At 38.3% G+C, this 27,788-nt stretch overlaps 1 protein-coding gene across 3 annotated transcripts; it reads right to left on the bottom strand.

The window, feature by feature from the left end:
* Positions 1-125: 125 nt before the first annotated feature.
* LOC111871898 (eukaryotic translation initiation factor 3 subunit C) lies at positions 126-27,788 on the bottom strand. 3 transcript variants are annotated; one of them, XM_023865288.2, is made up of 18 exons: positions 27,749-27,788; positions 26,837-26,963; positions 25,524-25,656; positions 25,246-25,390; positions 24,171-24,313; positions 23,653-23,747; positions 20,240-20,364; positions 19,342-19,486; positions 15,853-16,115; positions 13,958-14,167; positions 11,956-12,109; positions 9,956-10,171; positions 9,358-9,498; positions 5,820-5,958; positions 5,378-5,571; positions 3,897-4,100; positions 3,277-3,415; positions 126-1,113 (listed from the first exon to the last, which is right to left on the bottom strand). In XM_023865288.2, exons 2-18 carry the CDS (start codon positions 26,933-26,935, stop codon positions 995-997), a joined length of 2,664 nt encoding a protein of 887 aa, XP_023721056.1. In that variant the 5' UTR covers positions 26,936-26,963; positions 27,749-27,788; the 3' UTR covers positions 126-994. The 3 variants fall into 3 exon arrangements, with proteins under 3 accessions (XP_023721056.1, XP_023721057.1, XP_023721055.1); XM_023865289.2 differs by lacking the exon at positions 27,749-27,788 and adding an exon at positions 27,146-27,264; XM_023865287.2 differs by lacking the exon at positions 27,749-27,788 and adding an exon at positions 27,142-27,263.

Here is a 27,788-nt window from a genome sequence, read left to right as displayed (position 1 = left end):
TCACCTTTGTCAGCACTACTGATCAGATATCACTACTGATATCATCTATCAAATGGGAGCAGTTGGCACATACAAATGTTGCAACTTCTTTAATCTTGTGTTCAGTTCTGACTGCTTTTGGCTGACCATTACCCTCATCATCTTCCAAACTGTCTCACCATGTTAAATGTTTCACTAGGGGATTTGCCTAGTTCTTGGCAGAACCTGATGCTTGCCCATTGTTCAGACTGCCACATTTTTTATTTCCGCTACTTGCATTTAAATGGAGTTCACAATGGAGGCCATATTTCTGCTTACACTGTTTGCACACAACTGCCTCTTGCTGTGACAAGAGATGAACTGACAGGGCATCATATTGTGCCTCAACCTATCTACTGTAATGCACTGCAATGACACTTTGCGGCCAGTCTATGAACTTACTGACTATGGTAATATATATATGTGTGTGTGTGTGTGAAACTGGCCATGGGTGGTATTTCTGAATATAGGTTTAGCATGCTTAGCAAATTGTATATTTTTAACTGTAATATTTCAACAGCGGAACTGAGATTTTAAGTGCATCATCTGAGGTGGAATATGAATATAATACTTATTATTAACAGTGTAGTAGAAACCTACATTTAATATACAGAAGAAATTATATGGACAAATTTATTTATTTTCAAAAGTAGTTACCACCTGAATCTGATATTTTATATAAAATGGACTAAACTCTATGTAAATTTATTATTTTTATATATGTCACATCACAATATTCTCAAGAAATATGAAAACTCATTTGCTTGCTATTATCAACCTTTGACACATAATCAACTATAGTTCTCTTCTGCTAAACATACAAGCTATACAAGCTAGATCTTGTTTGGAATACCTGTCCAGATATTCAGTCAAGCGAAGTTACGTGCTGATGCAGGAATACCTGCCTCTAGCACAACGCTTTAATGCTGACAGCTATAAAAAAGTATTTTAGCAGATAAATTTCAGAACATCTAAATTAGAATGCTCTGTTTTCTCCTCTATCTCGACGCTGTCTCCCCCAATCTTGGCCTTGCCGAATGAAATTCTGACGGTCTCGGAAGCCACCTTGGTTCCCACCACGATTGAAGTAGTTTCCTAAAAGAAAAAGGGAGCAAATGAAATATAGATTATATTTGTGCCCAGAACTGGACTGCTGACAATTGGATACCTTGATAAGATCAATAATAATAAAATGAATGAGACAGCAGTAAAACTGCACTGTATACCTGCCACTTAATACTTACAAAGCTCTCCTGTGATAAAATTTTATGTCTTCATAGGATTTGAGGTTCTCACAGCAGTGGTTATGAAGAGTACTACTATATTCTGGGGTATAATGCAGTGTAGTCCACTAAAAGTCAACCAACGTTTCGGAGGAACACATTGCTTCCATATTCAAGGTTGAATAAGCTGAGCAAGATACCTGCATGAAAGCAGGTGGCAAACAGAGTTGGCTGACTTTCAACAGACTACACAGCATTATATCCTACTAGAAGACAGTACGCTTACCTATCTTTGTTTCAATAACATACACACATAATACTGCTTAGTTTAATTTATCAGGGTTCTTCCATTTTACCCATTACCTTCCACATTTTTCCCACTTTAAGGACAAAGGATCAAGACCATTGTCATCTTTTCCCTGCCTGGATTAAAAGAAATTCCTGCCATGCACTAGATAATGTTCTGTTATGGCATCTAGAGGGGTGGGGTGAAGAAGGCACAACACTGTACTTTACATAACTGCCATCTCAACAAAATTAAATTACATAACTGTCATCTCAACAAAATTAAATTATCATTAAAAGTAAGAGTAGAAAGATGATTGTGGTATTTCTTGCTACCAACTTCAGATCCCAGTACTGAAACCATATGTATCATTTTTTTATTACTAGTGTACTGTGGCCACTTCTGGCCTATTGTACCAGCCCCAGATAATAGGTGAGGGTGATGGTGGAGCAATTGGTGGAATGAAGATTGGCAGGGGAAACCGAGGTACTCAGAGAAAACCTGCCCCAGCGCCACTTTGTCCACCACAAATCCCACTTGACCAGACGCGGGATCAAACCCAGGCCGCCACGGTGGGAAGCCAGCGACTATTGTTGTTGTTATTGCAGAGGGTGGCTTTCCCCATGCACTTAGACCAGATATTGGTCCACTGTGCGTCCCCCTGTGGTATTCTACCAGTCTCTATACCCTACCGGTACTGGTGCATGCCATCAGTCCCAACTCAGCCAGCAAGTTCGGCCTCTACTGGCTCAGCAGTATCTCGATGCTTCTCCCATCTACCAGAGGCGTTAGAGACTACTGTTGGGCGAGAAATGTCCTGAATTTGGCTCAGGGGTCCCCTTGAGACATGAGGTTCTTTTACGTCCCGTAAAGCTACACACGACCCACGGCTTAAAGTCCCTCCCAGAGGACTTGTTCCCTGAATTTTTCTGCCCTTAAAAATTCCACGACCTCCGCCGGGTTTGAACCCGTGTACCTTGAGTCACGAGGTGGGAACGTTACCCCTAGACTACGGAGGCCGCTAAGCCAGGGACTAACCACTTGAGCTATGGTGCGGCCATATGTATCATACTTCTGAGGTTTGAATCTAGGCCAGTAGTGTCTCTGAGGTTTGTGCTTCTTTCTCAGTCTGTCAAGCCAAAGGTTACAACAGCACTATATATGAGCTACAACAGTATCTTTTGACATCCTTCCTCCTTTACATTCAACCATTTGACATTATATAGCATATGCAGTTTGAAAAGTGCTGTTAAAGAAACCAGCGATTCAGGATTATAATTCTGATATGCTGATTGTCTAGCCAAACAAGTCTCACTGTACACAGTAAGCACACCTGGATTCTGGTTCTAACATCTTTTAGTCTTGTAGTTGGATATCAGCATTTCATAGGAACCTGCTGCCTTCATCTTCAGGGTTGAAGATGTGCCACAGCCCAGATAAATGTGCACATTCCTCAGCCAGGGGTTTCTACTCATCCTACTATAATTTACAAATGTATACTAATGTCACTATACAGTCCTGTTATTAACAATAAAATTAAGAGAAATATAGAATGATTTAGCATCTTCTAGCAATCACGTGCTTCAATTTTTGCTGCCATAATCCATCAGTTCTAAAAACAGAATGTCCTTTCGTTCAAAAACTATAATCTGAAAAGAATATGAGCGTATTTTTCATACAATTCTAAGCAAAGAATTTCATAACGGACAATTATTACATCCTACATGAACATCTCTTGAAATAACAAACCTTGTTTCATCTCAAAGATTCTCTCATTTGAATCCACAAAATTGTTGACCTTATCCGTGAGCTGCAAGGCAAGTGATTGTAGCCTGCTTGGTTCACTTCTGTGCATAACCACGGTCTGTGTTGGGTCATCCAAAGAGGCCTGCGAACAGTATGTTCAGCTACACTTCTAATACACCACACCAATAAATCTCACTGTGTGTCATAAATTTTCCACCAAATACATTCAAGGTCACAGCTGCACATTCAGTGAAACTGAGATCTCAGATTGTCCCTCAAGGACTGTAATGTCAATAGATCACAATGAAGTAAGTACAGTACGACACTGCAACAATTTCATGTTGAAATTTCAACATGCTTTACGCTGCTTATGAATATTTTACTACACTATTCCAAAAAATGCAGTGAAATACCAACTTAAGGTCCTTGACATATATCTGCGAAATGGTTGGTCCAGTTTTTATATTCAAATTATGTCCTTGTTCAAAAGTCTCTGTTTTCAATTTTCCCACTGAAGACTTTCCTCAAGTTTGGATTAATATGAACTGTCCATATTAGCATAAGAGTGATTTCAATGTAGTTCTTATTTTAAGATTTAACAGACTGGTAGTGCATAGATTTACCATAAGTTCCTCATTAATAATCATTTTGCTGATGATGGAATGAACAACAGGCTTTTCCAACTCAAACATCTGAGCAAGTGTTGGCATAGAGATGGAATCATAGACATGGGAGTATGTGAATAAATATGTCCTTAGTGCCTCCTCTTGAATCAGATGTGTCAGCATCTCGCGCACTTTGTCAGCTTCATAAAATAGATCCCACACCTGTAAGTGACATGAAGATAAAAAGACTGAAAAACTTTGTCCTAAAACACACAGAACTGGTAATGCAATATTACATGCCTTCATGCATGCCAACAAAATACAGTAACCATGCACGAACACACTTTACATGGTTCTTTGTTTGCATGGACAGATGGATAAACCGATGGAGCTGTACACTTCTGGAGAATATTGTGAATTTTGTTTCCAGTAAGCACAATCCAGATGCTTGAATAGTAAGCACCAATCAAATTTACCAAGTCTCTCTGTTGAATCAGCAGAGACCAATTCCTGAAGCTGTCAAAAGAATATCTTGTTTCATTAAGAAAAATGTTTGTGGCTACTTCCTGCATTCTCAGTGTTCTCTTCTGATTCACATGAGTTGGTAGGTTTCTAAGTTTCCATTTATTACAGTTAAAGTCTACTATTTTAGGTCTGCCTGCACAGTCCTGAATCATTCATGATGGCGCAAAGTTTTGAACTGAATGGCTTCACACTCAGACTCACATATGTATGACGATTGCAAATACTATCGCTGTTACAATAATGCAACACCCATTAAATATCAGAACTGTATATCACTGTACATCCACACTCCCAACACCCATATCACATGAATACTATTTTATTGACTTAAGTAATTTGTGCTGTAGGCGGAGACAAAAGGGAGATCTTCATACATTCTCATTCCATCAAAGATGTTCTTGCCTTTACTGTGCGTGATGGAGTTTCTTGTGTGTCTTCATTCTAATTTGCTACTTCAGTAATGAATGACATCAAGTGTAGTGAATTCACATCATAAGTGAACCCCAGAAAAACTGTGAGAAAATGTTGCAAACCATATTGCCCCATATGAAATATTAAAGAAAACCTATTGTGAGTGTACAAACAGCATGTCAGTGGCCACCAGAAGAATAAATACTTACAAAGACTGAAACAAAACAAGTCATTTAGAATTTCAAAAGTATGATTTGTGCAGATGCCGAATTTATCGTCATCAGCAGTAATGAAACAGTCAGTACTGACTATTCACTGATCACAATGAGGGCATAAGCTTTTATTATTGATAGATAACAGGTCCACCAATCTGCCTGGCACCGAAAAGGTTTATCTGCATTTTTACTAAATTAATGGGCATATACTGCATTGGAGTGCACGATATCATCCCAAGATGTGGATTTCTTCATCCGTGTCACATGGCAAGGAACTAGAAAGGTAAAAGACTGGAACTACTAGGGGATGGAGAGAGACAGACAAAACACACCAAGAATCAACATTACCTTGGCATTCATCTTCTCGTTGATAATGAAGTTCTTGCAGGCAGACCAGTTACCATTACGCATTGCTTTAGAAGCTGCAACAACATGTTCCCGCATTGATTCAGGAGGTCCAACCAATGACTGACGTTCACTTGATCTCAATTGCTGGTAGAATGTTTTAGAAATCATACGGCGACGTGCATCAAACTCATGAGCTGCAATCAATAAGAAATCTTTTCTTCAAAACATACCATCATCTCAAGAACAACTACAGAGGTATACCCCTGCAAGGAATTTAATTTTCCAGCCGAGAGAAAATCACTTTATTTGGGGGGAACCAGAATACACCAAATTATGAAAGTGACACACAATTAGTCAAGCCCATCCTACAAGTAAAAGTGAATAGAATAATACAATACATTAAAAAATGTCAGAGAAATGGAAATGTTTATGTCTAACTAACCTGCCATATAGGGAATTTCTATGAGCATGGCTGACACAAGGTACACACACTCCAGTAACTCCAGGTTAATGTGCATGTGGAATGGCATCTGCCGCTGCTTTTCAATCTTCTCTTGCTCTTTGCTTCGTTCATGCTGCCTCTACATTAAACGAAGTCATCACAATCATTAATGGTATAGAAAATTAGTATTGTTAATATCAGAGATATACACACCAATACACTGATTATCTCAACATCCAATTTCCTTCTCCATCTTAAGTTTCCAAATGATTTCTTTCGAGGATGATGGTGGCACTAATTGTAGCGGTAATAAGAGTCCTTTGTAATACATGTTTTCATTATCACATTCATCAAGGGGCTGAGGAGTTCAAACATTATGGACATGTCTTGGCAGCAGTTGTCTTTAATGTCTCTTTGATTTCTTGTAACAGATCATCAGTATCTGATCATTAATTTTGGCAGACTGTCTCTCTGCATTCTGTCAGTGTGGTAAGTTCAAAATTTTTGTCAATGAAGATTCAATCTTTAATTCATTCAAAGTATCTTGGTTCTTTTTGCATTTTTCCCACATAAATCTCAAGAATGTCATCTCAACATCTGTGATTCTGAAGGTTTTTGACCTCTACTGTCCAGGTTTCATTACTACAGAGAAAAGGGAAAGCCAATATGTTACTGGTTCCTATTCTTTTATTTCTCTGAATTTTTGATAACTTAAATATATTGTTTATTAAGTCTGTAATTTTGAAAAACTGAGAACTTCTGCACCTACATCCTTTCCAGCTTCAAATGATAACATTCAACCAGGGTAACTGATGGTACTGACTTATCAGCATAATGAATTACCTTCTAATCAGTCCTGGTGATAAAAAACGATACACACACATTATAAATACAAATATAATACAAACTGAAAAAGTTAAATAGTTCCGTCCAGTGTGACTGATTAAGATTTTCTTATTTCAATTATTCATGCCCTTACATGTTTCGGTCTTCAGAGACCATCTTCAGAGGGACATCTTTAATTGAAATAAGAAAAAGTCTTAACCAGTCACACTGGATGGAACTATTTAACTTTTTCATAATATCAGTGTGACGGATCACAATGAAACAAATACAAACTGCTTACAGCATTAAACGGTTGATACAACACATCCTCAGGCCCCAAAGGTATCCATAACCAAATGCTCTCTCACCTTCTACCTACATGCAAGAAGTTTCTGGTGTCTACATACAACCATATTTGGACAAAGTACTAAGTCCTAGCTGCCTGGAGAGAAGATACAGTTATCCTTATTTTGAAACCATATAAGGATCACTCCTTTGTAGCTAGTTGTAGACCAGTCTGTCCACCTACAAGTGTCAGGCCACAGAGTTTATGGTAAACCATTGAACTGTCTGGCTCCTGGAGAGCAGATATATATTTCTGAATGCTCAGTGTGGGTTCTGACATCACAGATCGCCTGATCATCATGCGAACAAATAGAACAATGTCCAGAATTGTTTTCTCATGCACCAGCACCTTGTCACAGTCTTCTTTGACTTGGAGAAGGCATATCCACAATATGGTGATATGATGTCCTAAGGACCATTCACCAGTGGAAATTTAGGGGTCAGCCACAACTTTTCTTTTGAGTTCTCTCCAAGATCGTTTTTTTCTGTGTATGTTCTTTCTGCTCTTATCAACAAGAAGCTTACAATAATTTCCCTGACACTAAATGTCTTCAAATAATTACCGATGAAGTTTATCTGCTCTACAAATTAGAGTATGTTACACCTCATGTAGGCAAGCTTACAGCAGAAAAGTTCTCTGTTAAGTATATTTAAATTTCTCACCTATGTATGACTATGGGAAATATTCTGAAAACAGAATTAAATAATTTTTAGTGACCATATAACGGTTAATAACTGTGACACATTTTATTCCCAGAGTATGTGGAAAATACCCTGTAAACATAATGCACAGGATGTAACTGAAAGTTGTAGAGAAACTTTGGACATGAGCTCCACACACCAAACCTTGAAAAAATGTCCACAGCATCTCCAGAAATATTTAACTTGTGAGTTATAGCTGAAAGAATACTGTGTAGACACCAGCAGCATTCAGCATTAATGTTGGTGACTGTTTGGTAGGCCTACACGTTTTGCCACACTGACTTACAGGCAACCATTACTAGAATTTCCTTTTGCAAGATCTGCCAAAGCTACTCAAAGATATACCACTGGCAGTCAAAGCATGAATATGGTATATGTATGATGGTGCTGCGGCATATTTTAACCGTGCTGTGTGAGATGTTCTCAGTAACACCTATCATGACCAATGGCTACGGAGAGGAGGACCAACTGCATGGCCTCCATGCTCACCAGACTTGAATCCTCTGCATTTTTATTTGTGGACACACTTAAAAACTCCTGCGTATGCAGCACCAGCTCCTGCTGGCAATGGAGAGGCACTTCACCATCACACTGTGAATGCCTGTGAAGCTACAGGCAAGTACCCCAGCATCTCTGAACAGATGCAGCTGTTCATAACAAGATGTGCCGAGGCATGCGATGAATATCATGGAGGACATCTCGAGAATTTATTATAAATTTACGCTTTCAGCTATAAGTGACAAATTAAATGTTTCCAGACACATGTTGATATGGGTATTTTTTCTTGTTTTGTTATGTGCAACTCATGCCCAAATTTGTCCGCACCTTCAGTTACACCCTATATGATCTCTTACACTTACCCCAGCTTTTGAAATAAATGTCATGTCCGTTTTCAATCTTCCCCCCTACTGCCATGTAAAATTTCTAATTATGGTACCCCACACCAATTAATTGTTTGCCCTCCTCATTTATTACCTTATCCTCACTTTCCTTATGGCATTTGGGAAATACAATTCCATCAAAATCCCCCTCCCCCCATTCTTCATAGGAGTGTTTTTGAGTTATGTCCCCAATCCTCAAATTAAAATCACCTAAATTAAAATTCTGCCTCCCAATTGTTTTCTTAATTCCTATAGCTTATAAACAAACACCTATAAGAAAACTACACTGTACCAATTGTCATAGAATCACTTTTCATTATGAGTCATCACAATGTCAATGCCATTACTTGAAACACATGACAGATAATGTTGATGAAATTCAATAATTCAAAGTTCACACCTTTGTGGGCCTGAACACTTTGAATTAACAAAGCTGTATGTAACAACAGTAATGATTACTGCTATTAGTCTTGTTTATTATAAATATATTATTCTTACTTCTGCTACTACTCAGACAATATGGTTCCACTGAAAGAGTAAAAGAATAAGAGTCAAATAGATGATTATTTGTGAAACCACAAAGAAGGTGGAGAGTAAAACGTGATACAAACAGATTTGGGAATGTCTGGAGACAGACACAAGAAAGCTCATGGGAGGAAAGAAATAAATGGAGAAACTCTGCCACAAAATGACCCATCCTGGTGGAAATATCCATCAATGATGGACATTTTTGTTGTCATCATGATCACCACCGTCATACCTTATAACAACTGAACTATACTGACCTGAGGAAGCAATCCTTGTGCTAGGAGTTCCTTTACTTTTCCAGTCATCATCAAATCTACCAAGCAGTTATGAGCATCCTTGATGTTTGCATGGCGGAAAGCACACAGGCCAAGGTGTGCCATGGTGCGATTATACAAAATCTGCACAAATAAAACAGTACTAGAGTACTGTCATTGCTTCAAACACACAACAGATAATGTTGATGAAATTGAATAATTCAAAGTTCACACCTTTGTGGGCCTGAACACTTTGAATTAACAAGACTGTATGTATAACAACAATAATGATTACTAGTACTTGACCCACGCAATAAACAAAATGAAAGTGCTCTGTTTTGACTCTTTACTGGGTTTCCTAAGTTCTCCTGCAACCAGAAGATTTATATAACACATCACTCCTCAAACATGCCAGACATGCCAGATAATGGGAAGTTTACTGTCATAAGATGGCAGTAAGATTAAATTACTACAGCGATCAGCAATTAAAGGATGGCACTAAGAGCATTAAATGTTCTCATAATCTTGTTTCTTTTTACATTTACTCCAATATTTTACTCAGAGGTTGCACATGCAATGAATGTCTTGTTTAATTCTTTACCTGTGTGGCTGGATCAGAATGCTGAATTGCTTCCTGGAGGTGTGACATGAGGATTAGGTCTCGGGCCTGGAACCAGTTGTTGTGGAGTGCATGGTGGTAGATATGTGCCAAGATAGCTCTTGTGCGAAGCCGGTCAGTACCATCCTTAGCATAAATATACTTACACAGCTTCTCCATCACCTGCACACTAGTCACTGCACTAGAGGGAATCTCACCCTGGAATGGGAACACATTTCTTTCTATAGGTTACATACACACTGTCACATGTATGGGTGACTTATAAAATGGGGTTTGGACTGGTAATTGGATTTATTGCTCACTCCTTGTACAATCACTCACAATAAATCTTCAGCTGAATCATTCTTCCATTGACTGCCTAGGACTCAATTCTGACTGGACGAAAGTGACTCACTGTTATACAGCCTCACAGCACTCATATAAAACATGTCCACTACCTAGCAATGGATGTCTACTGATGTAGGCTTTACCCAGCAACGGGTCTATATGTCGCTATAAATACTACATTCACATTCTGAAATTGGTCACTTTGAGACATATCCAGAGTTCTGTGTTAAGAACAGTACTATCATGATCTGTTCAAGCATATCTGAATTACCCACATGATTCTCATCAAATAATTAAAATCTGAATTTGCATTTTAAGAACTGAATTTTTAGTAAATTCTTTTCTGTTATAACACTGAAATCTTTATAAGGTACTTAAAACAGATTATTTGCCAACTGTATTCACTTAAATCAAATACAGTCATAAGTTTCAAGATTCTTATGGTGGTTGTTTGGAGTCCCTTCTAGCTTCAAGATGGGGGCAACAGATTCCCTCAAAATCTAGGTAATTCTTGCTTGTATGCATCTTCCCTGATCTAGGTAATTTACAGACTTTTAAGTTGAAATTCAATTGGCTCTATGTGCCATTTAAACACGAAGACTACTGTGACATGTCAACTTGTTGGGCAATGGGATGTGGAACAAGTTACCATGAAAACAGACTTGATAAACAATCAGTTGTTAAGTTACGCAACAGTGGAATGAGGGTATGCAACCTACTTCTAAGCACCAGCTGGTAAACAAGACTCCTGCGCAGACGTGATGTCATACTGCAGTAGTGAATAGGAGTCATGTGACCTCTGCATTTCCACAAGTGACATTACATATCCCCAACCAGCCCGTTGCTATGTAGCGGTAAACACCCCTTCCATGCTAGGCTGTGACGCCACACAACAGTGGAGTCCGTGCCACAACCGTTGCTGGGCAATCACTCAGTAAACATGTTCCAACAATATAGGCTGTTTTCTGCGTGGTCAGTGCAGAAGCTTTATAATGACAGTAACACAAAAAACAGAAGTCAGTATTTGGGAGTGTTTGAGAGTGGTGGAAGCAAGCAAAGTGGAACCAGGACTACAGAAGAATACAGGAGGTCTGCCTGTGAGGCTGTAATGTGTAATTGGAAGATTTTATGTGCAATATTTGGAGTGATTTGAAGTGCTAATTTCTGCGTTCAGATATGTTGCCCAGAGAGGACTAGTGTGTGCATGCAACAGTGGATTATGAGGTGTATGTAATTCAGCAAAAGCGCTGTAATTTAAGTGTAATTGAGAGAGTATTTAACCAAGCTGTTAACAAATCCAATCATCCAAACCAGAACCCGTCATTTTGTTACGTGTACCCCCCTTCATGTGACAACAATTCTGCAGTGTCACACTCAGTGCTTTATTACAACACATTATTCTGTATCTCAGATTTTCTTTAAAGATTATGTGAATAACCTAAATCTTTCACAACAGTCATAAATAATTAGACCTGAAAAATTAGTCTTGAACTGCAAAATACTAAGCAGAGAAGTTGCATTCAATCAAGTCATATAGTTTCTACTCACTTTTTTCTCCCTATTATGTATTACAAGACTGAGGACCTAAAAATTCTTCTTCAGGCTTCTAAGTGCATGGCAGATTCCTGTCCTGCAGAGCACTTCAGAAAACTCACCTGCTTCTGTTTCAAGACATCTGGATCAAACTTGTAGTACAAATGTTCAATTTTCCGCAAATAGATACGGCACAATTCTGCTGACAAGCTCTGACGTTCCAAATATTCTTGTACCTTGTCAATAATGGATGCCACCATTTTCTCATCTTTCAACCTGAAACCAAAATTGAATATGCAACTTTTATGTGCCCCCAGTACTCACTGGATGGTAGCCTGGGTGGGCCCTACACTTAAGTCTGGATGATGAGGATATAAAGGTAAAAAAAGTAAAGCTATCCCTGTAGCAGACTGTGGATGCCCATAGGGCTGTAAGACGTCGAGGCTCCCACATTTTCTAGGCAATCAGCTCACAGATAGCAGTGAGGTTGTCAGCATTATGCCCAGCCACCCTATACCCCAGGAACATGGTTGGTACTCATTTCTGTTACAGTCTGAGTCGACGCCAGGGCTATAGTGCAGCTGGAAAGATTAGGTCATTTGAAAAATCCAATAACACAAGGAATTGAACCCACAACCTTCCGGCTTGTAGCATAGCACCTCAACCAACTACACTACCATGAGGAGATGGAAAAGATTTTGCCCCTGCCAGGAACTGAACCCCGATTTCTCAGCCATCCAGCCTGTAGCCAGTTGCTATACCAACTTAGCTATCCAAGCCCCCCAAAAGTGGTGTATCCATAGAATACTAACAATACTATCCATAGAATAATTTTGTTTCAAGGTTCATTCCCTTGAGTGGTAGCGAACTGATGCTTTACCACCATGAAATGTAGTTAAGAAGCAGAACCATGGCTCCAAAAATGGAGAAGTAAATACATCAACTATATACAAGGCCAATGGTAACAAAAACCTATAATAATTATTACTTTTAAAATATTCTAATATCAAGACTATAATCTTCTGACACCTGATGCTCTGTAGTTTGAGAAGCTGGATTTTGGATGAACCTGCTGCCTTAATCTTCAAACTGACAGTCTACTCTACAGATGAACCATCAATGAGGAAGATTTAGAAAGTAGTCATGGCCTATTTGTAGTCAATCCCAGAATCTGCCTGTGTGTGGACTGAGGAAAACTATAAAAAATAAGCGGCAGGATAGCTGCCAACAGGGCAAGAACCAAACAAAATATAACACAGGAGTGCTGACTTACCACACTGTGACACTATCCCATCTTTCTGCATTCCTTGACTACTTGAACTGAAGTAACAATGAACTAATATACAATGTTAATTACAGACAATTATACAGTAAAGTAATAAAACAAAAATAAATAAATTTTAGTATAAGGATATCATTTTGATTCCCTTTCTTCTCATATACAGTATGCGCCAAATATGAAGTACTGAAACTCACGCATCTTGAATGCGCATGTGCGTTTGTCGACAGGGCATAGTTCCAGCCGCACGTGTTCACAGTAGTGAAGAGGAAGTTGTGTTGTGCAGCTGTTATTGGAAATGGGTCTCTCAACAGAGGAAAAAGTATTCACAGTTGAGTATTATTTCCGCTCATATGGAAGTGGTCGCAGACAACTCGCTTCCTTGGTTTTGAGCAGCCAGATGTTATCATCCAGAAACCACTACATAGTACACGTATGACAATATGGTGTGCCATCTCAGCACACAGTATATTAGGCCCCTATTTCATTGAGGATGAGGAAAGCAATGCTCTTACTGTCACCCAAGAATGCGACAGGGACATGGTGATCGGACCATTTCTTCAGGATTTGAGAAGGTTCTGTAAGGGGCCTTCACATGAATAAACAGAGGTATCAACAGGACATCTTTTCATTTCAGTACTGTATATTTTGGCGCATGCTGTATTTCCTTAGCCACCCCCACTCTAAGGCTTCAACAATATTACACTACACTGCCATAACCCTTACTTTTCATTGTTTTGTTTTGGAGAACATACAATGCCAACTTAATAAATGAAAGTTAGTTCACCATGTTAGGAAACACACAACTATTCACATGTAATATATAATTTTAATAAACATACTACCTCTCTACATATTCATTGCTATGAGGATCACATTCTTTAAGCAACTTGGTGAATTCTTCATCCAAACGCTCCACCATAGTCAAGACACAGCCTCGCACCTTATAAGGAGGTTCATCAAAAACTTCATTTTCCTCCAGTATTTGTTCACCAATGATAATATCTGGTGTGGACAGCAACAAGTCCAAGGTATCAGAAATTCCATCCAACAGCCTAGAACAAGGAAACATGAAAGAACAGAGAACTTAATTTCTATTTATATAGGTGGAATAAAGGTTATTCAGTGTTCCTCACTTTAAGGATTTCCCTCATTTAACATCCAACTTCACTCATTCCAAGTCAATAATCTCTGTGTTATGTTTCTTCCATAAACGATTTCCAAAAATGTCATGTTCAACTCCACGGCTCCCCAAAGAAACATTAAACGGGGTTTCAGTGTATTCATTAATTTGCTTATAATATGACCACACCCAGCCAGAACTTTACAGCAGTACAGACTGCAATGAGTATAATTTTAACTAAATTAATATGAAGTACATCTAGCAGTTGTGTACAAATTTTCATCTTCTCATATGTCTAGTAATACTCTCATTCATGTATAAAATTCTATTCAATCCAAAACAGGGCTCAGAAAGGTAAAAAAAAACTGTTGCTTTAAATTTTCTTCTACCTGTTCCTGTTTTAACTTATTTAGGCAAGTTTTCATTTCCCGGATTGAAAGTTCTCACTGAGTGACTATGAGGTACAATCCCTTCTGGGATGTAAAGCAGTGTAGCCCAGTGTAAGTCCACCGATGTTTCGGATTGAATGTACCATCTCCATCTTCAGGGTTGAAGAGTTAGCCAAATAAGAAACCAGCAAGGAATAGGCAGCAAACACAGCAACCAACTCATTCTTGAATTCTATTATGTAATAGAGTTACCTTATCGTCAGGTTTTCACAACCTCCTGTCTGTGTAACTTAAGCTTCTAGAGTATATGTACACTGGATTTGGAAGATTTTTTCAACACTTCAGCATACACTGCAGTCTCCATCTTCTAAGCAAATGTGATGGAGAAGGGAGAAGATATACACATCCCTTGGTGGGAGTAAAGTGGGGGTGGAGCATGGTGCTATCCAATGAGAAATGGACATGTGGTTAAGATGCATTGCAGGAGAGGAAATGAAACCAGACCCTGCTCAGTTTAAATGTGTGTGAAGATGGATACGAACTAAGCAAAATATGGCTTCACTACCCTCACACTCACACTGGAGATGGTGAGTTCAAGAGATTTAGACACAGTTAAGAGGTAAAGCTATCCCTGCAACAAGCCATGGAGGCCCATAGGGCTGCAAGATGTCTAGGCTCCCATATTTTTCTAGACAGTCAGCTCACAGACTGTGGTGAGGTTGTCAGCCTTATGCACTGGTTGCCCTTTACCCCCAGGAAGATTCCTGGTACTCATTTCTGTTAGAGGCTGGGTTGACCCCAGGGTCACAGTGCAGCTGGAAAGATTAGGTCAACTGAAAAATCTAATGACCTCATTGAGAATCAAATCTGTGACCTTCCAGCTTGTAGTATAGTGCCTCAACCAACTATGCTACCGCGTGCCCCAGAATTAGCAGAAGGTCCTTAAAATATTTTACTGGCCAAATTCAGCTAAGAAACTGCATTACATACTACTGAAAATTGAGCAATTATTGATTTCACTGCGTCTAACTGCTGCATAGATGGTTCACAAAAAGATGATGTATTATAATTTTTGCTTTTTTCTATGTTATGTGATACAGCATACACAAAGCAAATATGAAAATAAACATGTACTTCAATTCGCCACTCTACACTTCTTCATATTTTCTGTCTGAAGCACAATACATGTCAAATTCCTGCAATTTAGAATTTTTCAGTCACTACTTACTTGGCCCAGAACTCTGGCTTCATTGCATCAGAGACTTTGGGATTATAATCGAAGATTGCAGACACAATTGCAAACTTGATCTTGATAGCAACAGCAGGGCCAAGATGATGTGCTTCAGCCACGCTCTGCAGTTCATGAAGCAGTTCTATTTGTTCCCTGCGGTCAGTGCGCTTTTTCCCACGTGCTGCAATGATCTCACTCAGCTTTTTCACTACGAGATTAACATCAATCTCTGCATCTTTAGCAAACATTTTCGGCTTTTCCTGAAAATTATTTTAAACATTAAAATAATTAAGGATTAATAATATTCCATGTTACAATAAAAACTCTGATTATCAGACTACTGTTTAAATGAAACAAAAGAACAAGATCCTTTCCTGGGACGCGAATTCTGAGAAGCAGAATACATGCTGTCTTCTCACATGAAATAGGATCCATGCATGGTGCAAAGCTGCTTCTACTATTCTTAAATATAGCACTCTGAATGATGAACACATTTACCTACATTTGTGACAGTTTTTCAGTGCGTTTATGAGGGAGCAACCACTGTGTTAATTGCTGCTGATAAATAAAGACTATGGTTGTGTACTATCAGTGAGAAACTGAAAATCATACGCAAGACAGAGCAAACACAGAATCTTGTCATAGCCAGAGGGTGTAATACAAGCAGAAGTCACATCAAAGATTGGAGAAAAAAGATCTATAAAAGTAGTGGTAATAAGTAAGCATTTTGTGGTCAAAAGTTAAAATAAAAACCATCTTTGTATTTTAATGAAAGGTGGCAGTTTGAATATGCGTTATCCAGAGAAATGTGCTAGCTGAAGGAATTATGAATCTCAAAAGAACTTTGAATACGAAGCTTTAAGAGAAGCCAAAGCTGGCTGCATGAGTTTAATTAGGTGAAATGATTTGTGTATACCATGATTTATAAGGTTTAGGACGGTGATGGCCATGCCATAGCTTAGACAGTTAGCTTCTGACTTCTCACCATGGCAGGTCATATGGGATTTGTGGTAGACAAAGTGGCAGGTTTTCTCTGAGTATTTCAGGCTCCCCTGCCAGTTCCAATTTCATCAACGGTTACACTTTCATTTATCATCCAATCATTGACAGCATATGGTACTGATATCTAAAGCATTTCAAACAGCTGAATGGCTGCAAAGATGATATGGTTTGAAATACTGATTCTCATAATGATATCAATTTAGATTGTAGCGACAACTGTAAGGAGGCATAACTGTCAGCATGGTGCCTTCTAGCATGACACTGCATTACCTGTCAGTAGCTGCAAGCGTATATTCCTAAAGTGAGGAAAATTATGATGCTGTAACAGTGTTGCATTTCAACATTCCAGCTCAAAGCAACCAGTGACATTTTTACGTCACATTAATTATTAGCATTAAAGCAGACCCTTCACATGCAATAAGTGTTTGGGGACAGCTTCAGTACCCATGTTTATAAGTGAAATTGACATTTACATAATTTTGGATTCCCTGCTATTTTTGCAGTGACTAAAATAAGTACATGAATATATATGGATAAATACCGTCTTAAGTGCAACAAATTTTTATTGTAGTTCTTACCTCTTTTCCTCCTCCACACTACATGTTTCGGCCCTAAATGGCCATCATCAGGTGTGTATCACTCACGCAGCTGCTACACTGCCTTTTAAAATTTAAAATCACCAGTCCTTCCAATTGTATAAAATCTTTGTTAATCTACACGCGTCGATTTGATTTTTAAATTAGCACTTTCTAAAACTTAATTCAAGTTAAAATGTCTATAAGATCTCCGTTCTTTCTTTTTCAATTTTTAGTTAAAAAATTTTTTTTTCAGGGTACACGCCCTATATCTACGGTGCTGCAGCGGCCACTTCTTGTTTTTATCGCTGTTCATGCGTTGCTCAGTGTAGGCGCTCCCTGTGTGTGTCGCTGCTTATCTTTAATACGTTTTTTAACTAACTAACTAAAAATTGAAAAAGAAAGAACGGAGATCTTATAGACATTTTAACTTGAATTAAGTTTTAGAAAGTGCTAATTTAAAAATCAAATCGACGCGTGTAGATTAACAAAGATTTTATACAATTGGAAGGACTGGTGATTTTAAATTTTAAAAGGCAGTGTAGCAGCTGCGTGAGTGATACACACCTGATGATGGCCATTTAGGGCCGAAACATGTAGTGTGGAGGAGGAAAAGAGGTAAGAACTACAATAAAAATTTGTTGCACTTAAGACGGTATTTATCCATATATATTGTGTGAGTGTAACAGGATGCTGAAATATAATATTGTAAGTACATGAAATTAAAGCACAGTTATGACTGTGGCTGAGCAAGTAAAAGGAGTGCTGATTAAAATTTTCTGCTTGAATAAAATAATCTCAAGGTTAGATGAATCAGATATGTGCAGCCAATTCACAGTGGACTATGGACTTTAACCTCTACACCAGCAAACCACACAAAGAAATGCTGCAATAATCNGTTAATCTACACGCGTCGATTTGATTTTTAAATTAGCACTTTCTAAAACTTAATTCAAGTTAAAATGTCTATAAGATCTCCGTTCTTTCTTTTTCAATTTTTAGTTAAAAAATTTTTTTTTCAGGGTACACGCCCTATATCTACGGTGCTGCAGCGGCCACTTCTTGTTTTTATCGCTGTTCATGCGTTGCTCAGTGTAGGCGCTCCCTGTGTGTGTCGCTGCTTATCTTTAATACGTTTTTTAACTAACTAACTAAAAATTGAAAAAGAAAGAACGGAGATCTTATAGACATTTTAACTTGAATTAAGTTTTAGAAAGTGCTAATTTAAAAATCAAATCGACGCGTGTAGATTAACAAAGATTTTATACAATTGGAAGGACTGGTGATTTTAAATTTTAAAAGGCAGTGTAGCAGCTGCGTGAGTGATACACACCTGATGATGGCCATTTAGGGCCGAAACATGTAGTGTGGAGGAGGAAAAGAGGTAAGAACTACAATAAAAATTTGTTNAACTTTGGACATAGGTGTTTTGGGTTATATCGGCATACTATAACATAAGGAACACCCTCCAGAAGTTTGGCACATTCCTCCTGTGACACCCTGTATACAGCCATCCATGTCTCAGTCTGTGTGGCCACTGGGATCAGCAATAAAGTCTTATACTGTAACTAAGACGGTTCATGGGAGTTTGCATAACATAAAACATGTGTGATCATATCAGTGAACATGAATGAAAGTGTGGCAGAACAAGAGCCTATTACATTTCCTGAAAAGTATTCTTTGTATGCAGTGGACCTAGGATGAAATAGCACATTTAAAAACACAGCTGATTATTAATATAATTAAACTTTTGTTACTGTAAGGTTTATTTATATAAAGTCGATTTTCATACTTTTTGTTAAACACAAGTTTCAAAAACATAAGATATGCATCTTATTCAGGAATGTACAGTATTTGAAAAAAAAAAATACAATGGTAATCCATCAGTGAAAAATTAAACTATACTTACTAATGGAATAATTCCTCCCTTCACTCTTTCCCATCCTCCTTCGCCATCTTCTTCCTCTTCTTTTCTCTGCTTCCTCTCCTTTTCTTTTCTTTCTTTATTCTTTTCCTTTTTCTCTTTCTTTTCTTCCTCCTCTTTTTCTGTGTTTCTGTGACATTCAAATGCATGAATCAGTGCACTAATACACATGAATCCCACAGTCAGTGCTCCTAAGAACTGACAACACTGGCACAGACCAGAAATACACGTACCTTCCAGTTCCAAAGTGCATCTATTCTAGGAAGCAGGCTATGTCATACCATGCATAGGCAACCTGTGTACATTTGAATCTCCCATTGGTGTGTGAGTACCAGAAGCATGTTGAAAACAGAATCTGGTAAATTTGTAATGATGATGTAATGTCCTATATGACTAACTGATGATGACACACCCTTGCTCCAACAGCAGGTGGAGAATCCGACTAGAAATTGGGACTAGCCAGTGTGTGTGGGTTTCACGAATCAAATACCAACCTCAGCATGTATTCATGTTAGCACCAAAATCTTATTTAATGGCAACTTCTACATACAGCATAAGAATTCTGAGAATATTAGTTTCATGCACCATATAAATATTGTAAGAGGTGACTGGTTTCCAGAAAAAGAATAACAATTAAAATCACTAGAATTCTGAGTATGTAATGGTCTTCAGCATTATATCACAGCATTCAGTAAGTGCAAAAGCATTTGGAACTGCAACCTTCAGGCAACGTGAATAAACTTCAAGTTAAGGTATAAAAATTCAGACTAATGTTACAAGCTCCAAACAACATGAAACATTTTTAGTCACACAATGGCTTCAATTCTTCTGAAAACAAACAAAAAAAAAAAAACTGACATATTAAGGCAACACCAAAACTGACCTCTTCAGGAAACGTTCTCTGACGCTGGCATATTGAGTTTCATCATCACTACTATCTGTGTCACTCTCTGAATCAGTACCCCAGTCTGTTGAATCTTCACTCCCTTCTTCATCTTCAGGTGGCTTCTACATGAAGGAAACAGAATTATTTCAAATTCTGGCCTTTGCAAGAGGCTGCGATATCATACAGGGTGTCAGAAAAATCTGCATGAGTATACACATACACAAGTAAATCATTTTAACTTGGTACCTACAGCACCAACAGTCAATGCATCTGTTGCTGTACATGGAGTTAATAGCCACTCAATTTTTCATCAGGCATCCATTATCTTAGCACTACAGGAACCTATCATAAAATTTTGCAGAAAAGATTGTATTTTATGTCATTCTCTGCCAGCAAATGTGCAAAAAGTAACAACACACCTATACATTTCTTCCCTTAAACTGCACAACAGGCTGAAACATACATATTTAAGGCTTACTAAGAGGCATGTTCAATAAGTACAGTTCCCTAGCCTGTAAAGTTTGTGTTAAGCATTTTCCTGTATGGCGAGTGGCAGCACTTGGTAGGGGTAGGTGTAACACACAAAGACCCAGTCAGTCAAATGCTACACTGCAATTAAGAAGACGTGGGAATGGCTGTGAATGCAATGCAGGCATCTAATTTCTACTGAGACAGAATTTTTAAACTTGTACCAAGATGAGACAAATGTATCAATGTTCTTGGAAATTATGTTGAAAAATAACAGTACTTCCATGGAATAAATGAGCTATATTTAACCATGTAATGACTTACCATTTAATTTGTAGACTAGAGAACCTTACTTATTGAACCTTTGTATTATTGTTATCTGTTACTCAGACAACAAAACAAATATGGGAAACTTCTGCATGGAATTTGAAGTATATTCTTCCCTTACTTACAAGGTCAAGTGATAATAATAACATGTACTCTTCTCCAAGCACAATTGGAATGATCAAGTCAAGGAGGATGAGATGGACAGGGCATGTAGCACAAATGGGAGAAGAAAAGGAATGCATATTAGGATATTGGTGGGAAATCCAAAAGGAAAGAGGACCACTAGGAAGACCAAGATGTAGGTGGGTGGACAATATTAAAACGGATCTTAAGGCGCGTCCACATTACTCATGTTCTTGCTCGCCAGGCTTGTGCTCGTCGGGAGACTCGTCTGGCTTTTACGTGTGCTCGTAAATCTTCGTCCACACTACTTCAGTTGCTTGCCAGGGTTCAGCGCGTAAGGATCCATATATTTATTCGTAGTGTGTATAGGCTGTAGTCGTATTTTAATTTACTGGCTACAGCTTTTAAATTAAAAATTTGCTTGTCTCATGACTTGTCATATCGTCCAATTACTCGCAAGCATAGCGAATAACACGAGCATGAGTAATGTGGACGCGCCTTTAGGGAGATTGAATGGGATGGTATGGATTGGATTTGTCTGGCTCAGGACAGGGAACAGTGGAGGGATCTTGTGAACATTGTAATGAACCTTCAGGTTCCGTAAAATGCTGGAAAGTTCTTGAGTAGCTGCACAATTGGCAGCTTCTCAAGAAGGGCTCAGCTCCATGAGTGAGTGAGTGATGATAATTATGTGATACAATGGTACACACAGTTGTGTTATACACATCACTCCGAATCAATCATTTCTGACATTCATTACAACATGCCTGTTAGTTATTGCCTTGAAGGAAGCATGACAAATTTTCTGCATAAATTGAGAACACATTCTATACCCTGTATGAACATTTCTTACATAAATAATATTTATGCTGTATAACCTCAGCTAATGCATTCATTCACAGGCCAGCATATGCAATGCAATGGAAGCACTCATTTAATACTTTTCAATTTCAGGACTTCCCTCATTCAGTGTTCTATTTAAAATTCCATAATTCAAAGTAAATAATCTCAGTGTTAAATCTTCTGTTTAAGATGTTTTTTTTTCTTTTAACATTCAGATCCACTGCTCAAACCTTAAATTAGGGGTTGATTATGTACACAGTACTAGGAAAATGTTACAGTAACAAATGGAACAGGGGAAAGAAAAACATTACACTCCAATTCCAATCCAGAAATCTGAAAGCATTAAATGCTTTATTTCAGTGCAGCAGACACATTTCACTGAAAATAGAACAGTTATACCTATTCAATATTTCAATTTTTCACTTTAAGTCAGTATGTTACTATCAGATATAACAGACAGGAAACAGAAAAATATTTTAATTTCTTAACACTTCGCGGACCGGTGATTTAAATATTTAAATCACCCTGGGGACCATCGTTTTTAAACCTACTACCCTAACTTGTGCACTGTTCACTTTAAAAATTAATATAAAATCTCCTAATTAATTTTATGAACTAATATTTTTGGAGAAGACTTACCAGAGTTCCTAGAAGTGCTTCAGAGTGTGATATTTCTGGAAACATTCCCCTCTGGATCTGTGGACCAACAGTCTTTCAAATTATCCTTCTTTGTAAACCCCATTAGAATGATTATTGCCAAAAATTTTTTAATTTCTGCTGAAGTGACATCCACCCACTTCAACACCTTATAGGTACTGTCGCACACCTCACGGTGTTGGAGATAGTATCTGTTGGTCTCCTGACACAACATGTCAAAGAAACTATCTCCAAAAAACAGTTCAGCTATTTCAGACACTTGCGTAGGGTCCGATGGCATTTGTCTCACCCCTGGATCACCAGTAAACTTTCCCAAAGTGGATGTTTTGTCCACTTTACCCCATGTGGCTTTCCCCGCAATGCTACCACTCGCACTTTCATCGGAGCTCTTACTGTCACTTTCACTTTCTCTTCTGGTCACAATATTTTGGGGGCCCCTGTCACTGTCACTGACACTGCCCTCGCTATCAGAAGACGAAGCAGTTGGCAAGTCAGATAACTCATCAGAGATCAAATCACAGATTTCTTCTTCTCTGAGAGCTCGCGCGGCCTTCAACTGCTTTCGTCTCTGAGCCATGTTGACACTGAGAATATCTTGCCTCACACATAGAAGCTTTGACTTGAACAAAGGGACTTTTCTTAGAGTGAGAGGGGAACAGAGAGTGGTCATGTTGCTGACTCGGAAAACAAATATTCAAAAGGTCAGCTACGCAGTACTTTTACAGACACGTGGCCACCAAAGCGAGGAATAGTGTGTTGCAACATAACGTGTCCTAAAAGCCTAAATCTAGGTGACCAGTCTGCCACGTTTAAAACCCAAACGCCTAGGCTTAGGTGTCCGGTCCGCGAAGTGTTAAGAATATTAAAATCCAGTGTCTGTAAGTACCCTTTATCAGACTACTCCACAAACATCAGGAAATGATGGATTGCAGTCAGTCATTACACTGACCTTGAATAACATTGCATTATCTGATAAAGATGCCAGGACTTACCTTCATTATTTTGGAGTCTGTGGCACTAGACTCAGAACCAGCTTTTCTAAATGATGATGGTTTTGCATCATCAGGCTCTGAATCGCCTTCACCCTCTATAAGAATGCAAAAAAGAACAGCATTAACTCTGAGGTTTTCAAGGCAGGGACAATTCAGATTGTAGTTTTCTGGATCATGGATCATGACACCATGAGGCCTGACAGGGGGTTCCAACATCTCAATCTTCTAACCTGAATATGGAAGCAGCAGGTGCTCTTCAAACATATGAGATTGCAGTGTTAAAAATATCACAATCTAAAAAACAAACATAGTTTTGGTGAAGGTAGTGATTTTTTTCTTGATTGCTTACATTTTAGATTTATTCATTAACTTTCTTACATTTGGCCTTTTCATTCCTTTTGGCCTTACCTCAGTGTCCTAGTAAACTTCAAGAGGGAATAATTCAAAATACTTCACAAATGTCAGTCATGGGGTTCAGATTGTTGATTAGAAGACAAACGGTAAATTATAAACATTACCTTTCTCTTCATCTTCTTCATCTTCGGCCTGATCAGGATTTTCTCGAAACTTTGCAATATCCAACTCAAATTCTTTGTTGTATTTACGAAGTTTCTGACGCAAAGATGACAAGGATTTTGAGTTATTTTTTGACATATTTTTCCTACATAAACAAAGACAATTAACACATTAGAAATTCAGTTACAAAATGTTGATTCTGAACTGGAAGTGGTTCTCTCACAAGACATAATTTGTGACTGAGGTACAGCAAGACTGCTAGAAACCGTAAGTTCACCAATAGCATAACAACCAAGGAAAAATTATAATTACTAAATATTACACAGTCATTAACATTTTCAACACATATCACTGCAGAAACATAGAATTTCAAGAAATTCTGGTTAAGAAAATATATGACCAACATTTAAAGAAGAAAATGTTTTCTTTAAAAAAGGGGCAGACTTTATGAGATCCTGTCACTTTATACTTGGAGGCCAAGAATTTTATCTCTCAAGACACATCTTCAAATCATAAGTCACAGAAGTCATAATTGTCATAGTTTCTGGGCTTCATTAGAAAATTTTCTGATTTTTCTAGATCATCAGTCTAACCTACCAAGCCATGTAACAAACTTCATGTCTGCAGAAACTGACATGCTTTGCGGACACAGTAACAAAGGCTAGTGAATTAAATCTCTTGTTGCACATGAAAAGAGTTCTATAATTTGGGATGTGATATTGTGCAGTCCACTGAAAGTCAACCAACATTTTGGAGGGATATGTCACCTTCATCTTCAGGGTTAAAGGGTAAGCCAAGCAAGAAGAGCTCCATTTGCTGCCTGCTTCATGCTGGTTTCATGCTTGGCTTACCTTTCAACCCTGAAGATGGAGACACTTTACTCCAAAATGTCAGTTGATTTTCACTGGATTATATGTCATTACAACCCAGATGATAAATCTCTTCATAACCACCACAAGGAGAACATCACATTCTAATATTTTCCTCATATGCATGCCTAGGTTTTTCACTGGACTCATCCAGCATCCCAATATATTCACATAAAAATGTTAATATCCAATAAATTACTTAACTCACCTTCCTTCACGATCTTCCCAAACATCATTTATAAAATCTTCCATTTCAATAAGACAGCGCAGATAGAAACGTGGAGTCTGACCTTTCTCTTCCTTATTGATTACTGGAAGTGCTTTAGTGTATGCCCGCATCAGGTCTTCAAAGCCTAAATTAATTTATAAGAATTCCAGTACATATATGACACTTTGAAAACATGTCGGTTGCTTTACAAGCATTGACCAAAGGAAACCACTGTACCACACTAAACCACTATGTACAAGGTAACAAGTTACACTTACTTGTTAACATACTGCTCATATCTTTTATCTTTTTAAAGTTTCTAATTTGTTTCATTATATTCGTGAGGTCTTCATAACGCTTCTCCTTGGCAGAACGGACCACTCTCTTTGTTTCTTCTTCTTCATCACTGAACTGAAAATTGAGAATTACCTAGTGTATACTGTCAGTTTTTCCTCATCAGATACTTTATTGCTTAAGTCAACCTGTTTGGTCATATTTCTTGTATGAAAAAAGTGAAGACTGAGATGACATATAAACCAACTGACAGAAATCTAACAAACTGAGGGCCAGCCAACATTTTTGAACAACACAGTACAGCAACTGTCCATGTATGTGCCAGGCACTTCAAATATCACAAGCATGGCAAACAGACATGGATTCATGTGGCTAATATGTCATATGATTATGTGATATGGTGGGCTGAATAATTCTTAGAATTAACAGTGTTCTTCCAAGTACAGAGTTTATACAGCATCAGAAAGCCTGATGACTGGAAGGATTTGGAAAAGAAGTCATCATGGTCTATCCTCATGCACTACTTTAGTGTTTTCTTGAAAAGACAGGAAAACCATGAGAAACTTCAATCAGGTCAACCAATCTGTGGATGAAAATTCACACCCAGGTTCTACCAGATATGAGGACAGCAAAATACTTGATTGGAAGTTGATGTGATTAGGTGTGGAGCTGGTATATTCATCAGTGCTGGGGACTAACATAAAACTTGAAGATTATCATGTTCTGGGGTGTAAACACTGTAAAGTAACTCTCCCATCATATGGATGAAGGCAGTATATTCCCCTGAAATGTCTCTAAACTTCTATGAGAACAAATGCCAATACATCCCTGATGATGGTATTTCATAGTCACCAGTGTGTGAACCTCAGATTAAACTGAAAACGCATTAATGCATGTATAAGACATAACATCCCCACCATGTGACAGAATTCTAGTATCCTTGATCGTCAACCTGCATACAGTTCATGTTCCAAATCCCATTTGTATGTCACACTATTCTTAAGCCACGATACTAAAAACAACAATCACAAACCAAAGGTGAATGCAAACAAACACATTCTGGCATTATGTGAGCGCTTCCCGGAAACCGTTAACTCTGAATAGCATACCCTCCAAAAAGTGACCTAATCTGGCACGAAATTAATAATTATTATTGAAACGAATTATTGTCCCGTTTGTATGTGTGGTTATTCGTAACTCGAGCGTTCATATATAGAGGGCCATGAGTACTTATTATAATTTACCTCTTGCTCCAGAGGCCGTATTGTACATACACCGTTCTGCTTATTCAACTTACCGTAAACGTTGTAGCTGGCTGCCGTTGTACCTGCTCTTCCTCTGATGAAGTCTCAGACTCGGAGTCTGAGCCGGTAGCAAAGAATCGGCTGCTGCTCATGTTTCTATATCAACTTAACAAACACCAACTGAAAATATGGATACATTGTTTCGTTACCTTGGGAAAAACCAAATTACGAGTTAACATATTTGTCACAGCCAAATCAACTGAACTTCGTAAAACCACTACACAAAAAGAAAATACATAACTTAACAAAAAAAACATGACCTCAATACAACAAAGAAGTCACTGTTTCAATGCCATACCTACAACAATATTAACTTTCTAACATCAACTTCAGCTTATAACACCCACATGCGACCACATCCGCTAAACATCACGATCTGACGGATCGATCGGAAGGATCGGAATCAGATCGATCTGACGTCACATCCGAACTTAGGGTGGCAACTGGTAAGCAGATACGGAAACATGCGTAGTCGTCATGTACGCATACTGCCACCTATACGCAGATATGAGTCTTCTCCGGTGTGGTCCTCATCTATACCAATCACAATACACGTTTCATGTTCACGCCCGGGCAACTGAATGTTATTGGATGGCAGCATAGCCGCCGTAACTAGATACAAAATGGTCTCCAGCATACAACTCTAGCCGACAAGTCAATCGGTAAGAAGGTGTGCTAAGATTAAGATTGCAATTAATGATTATTGAAAATCAGATATTTGTTCATCTTCACCAGTTCAGTACCGGACAGAATATGGCAAAAATAATATATTGTCACGTGTTGGGTGTATAACGCGACAAGTAACTTTACGCCGTATTGGATCTAGCGAATTTATTGCACATTCGCTCTTACATTTACACAGTTTACAATCTCACAACTACTGCCATCTGCAGTATCACACTTACTAGTCACTGCCATGAACCCGATACAACCTGACTCGGCGAC

Source organism: Cryptotermes secundus, unplaced genomic scaffold, assembly GCF_002891405.2.
Source record: "Cryptotermes secundus unplaced genomic scaffold, Csec_1.0 scaffold1350, whole genome shotgun sequence".
Taxonomy (NCBI): domain Eukaryota; kingdom Metazoa; phylum Arthropoda; class Insecta; order Blattodea; family Kalotermitidae; genus Cryptotermes; species Cryptotermes secundus.
The sequence above is the reverse complement of the archived record's forward strand: the minus strand, read 5'-3'. Positions and strand labels throughout refer to the sequence as shown.

Excerpts from the sequence above, each read along its gene's own strand:
- LOC111871898 (XM_023865288.2), bottom strand. The coding sequence starts at position 26,935 with ATGAGCAGCAGCCGATTCTTTGCTACCGGCTCAGACTCCGAGTCTGAG. Across the intron at positions 20,365-23,652 it reads CAGACTCCAAAATAATGAAG|AAGCCACCTGAAGATGAAGA; the intron begins GTAAGTCCTGGC and ends TCCTTCATGTAG. Across the intron at positions 4,101-5,377 it reads ACGAGAAGATGAATGCCAAG|GTGTGGGATCTATTTTATGA; the intron begins GTAATGTTGATT and ends TGTCACTTACAG.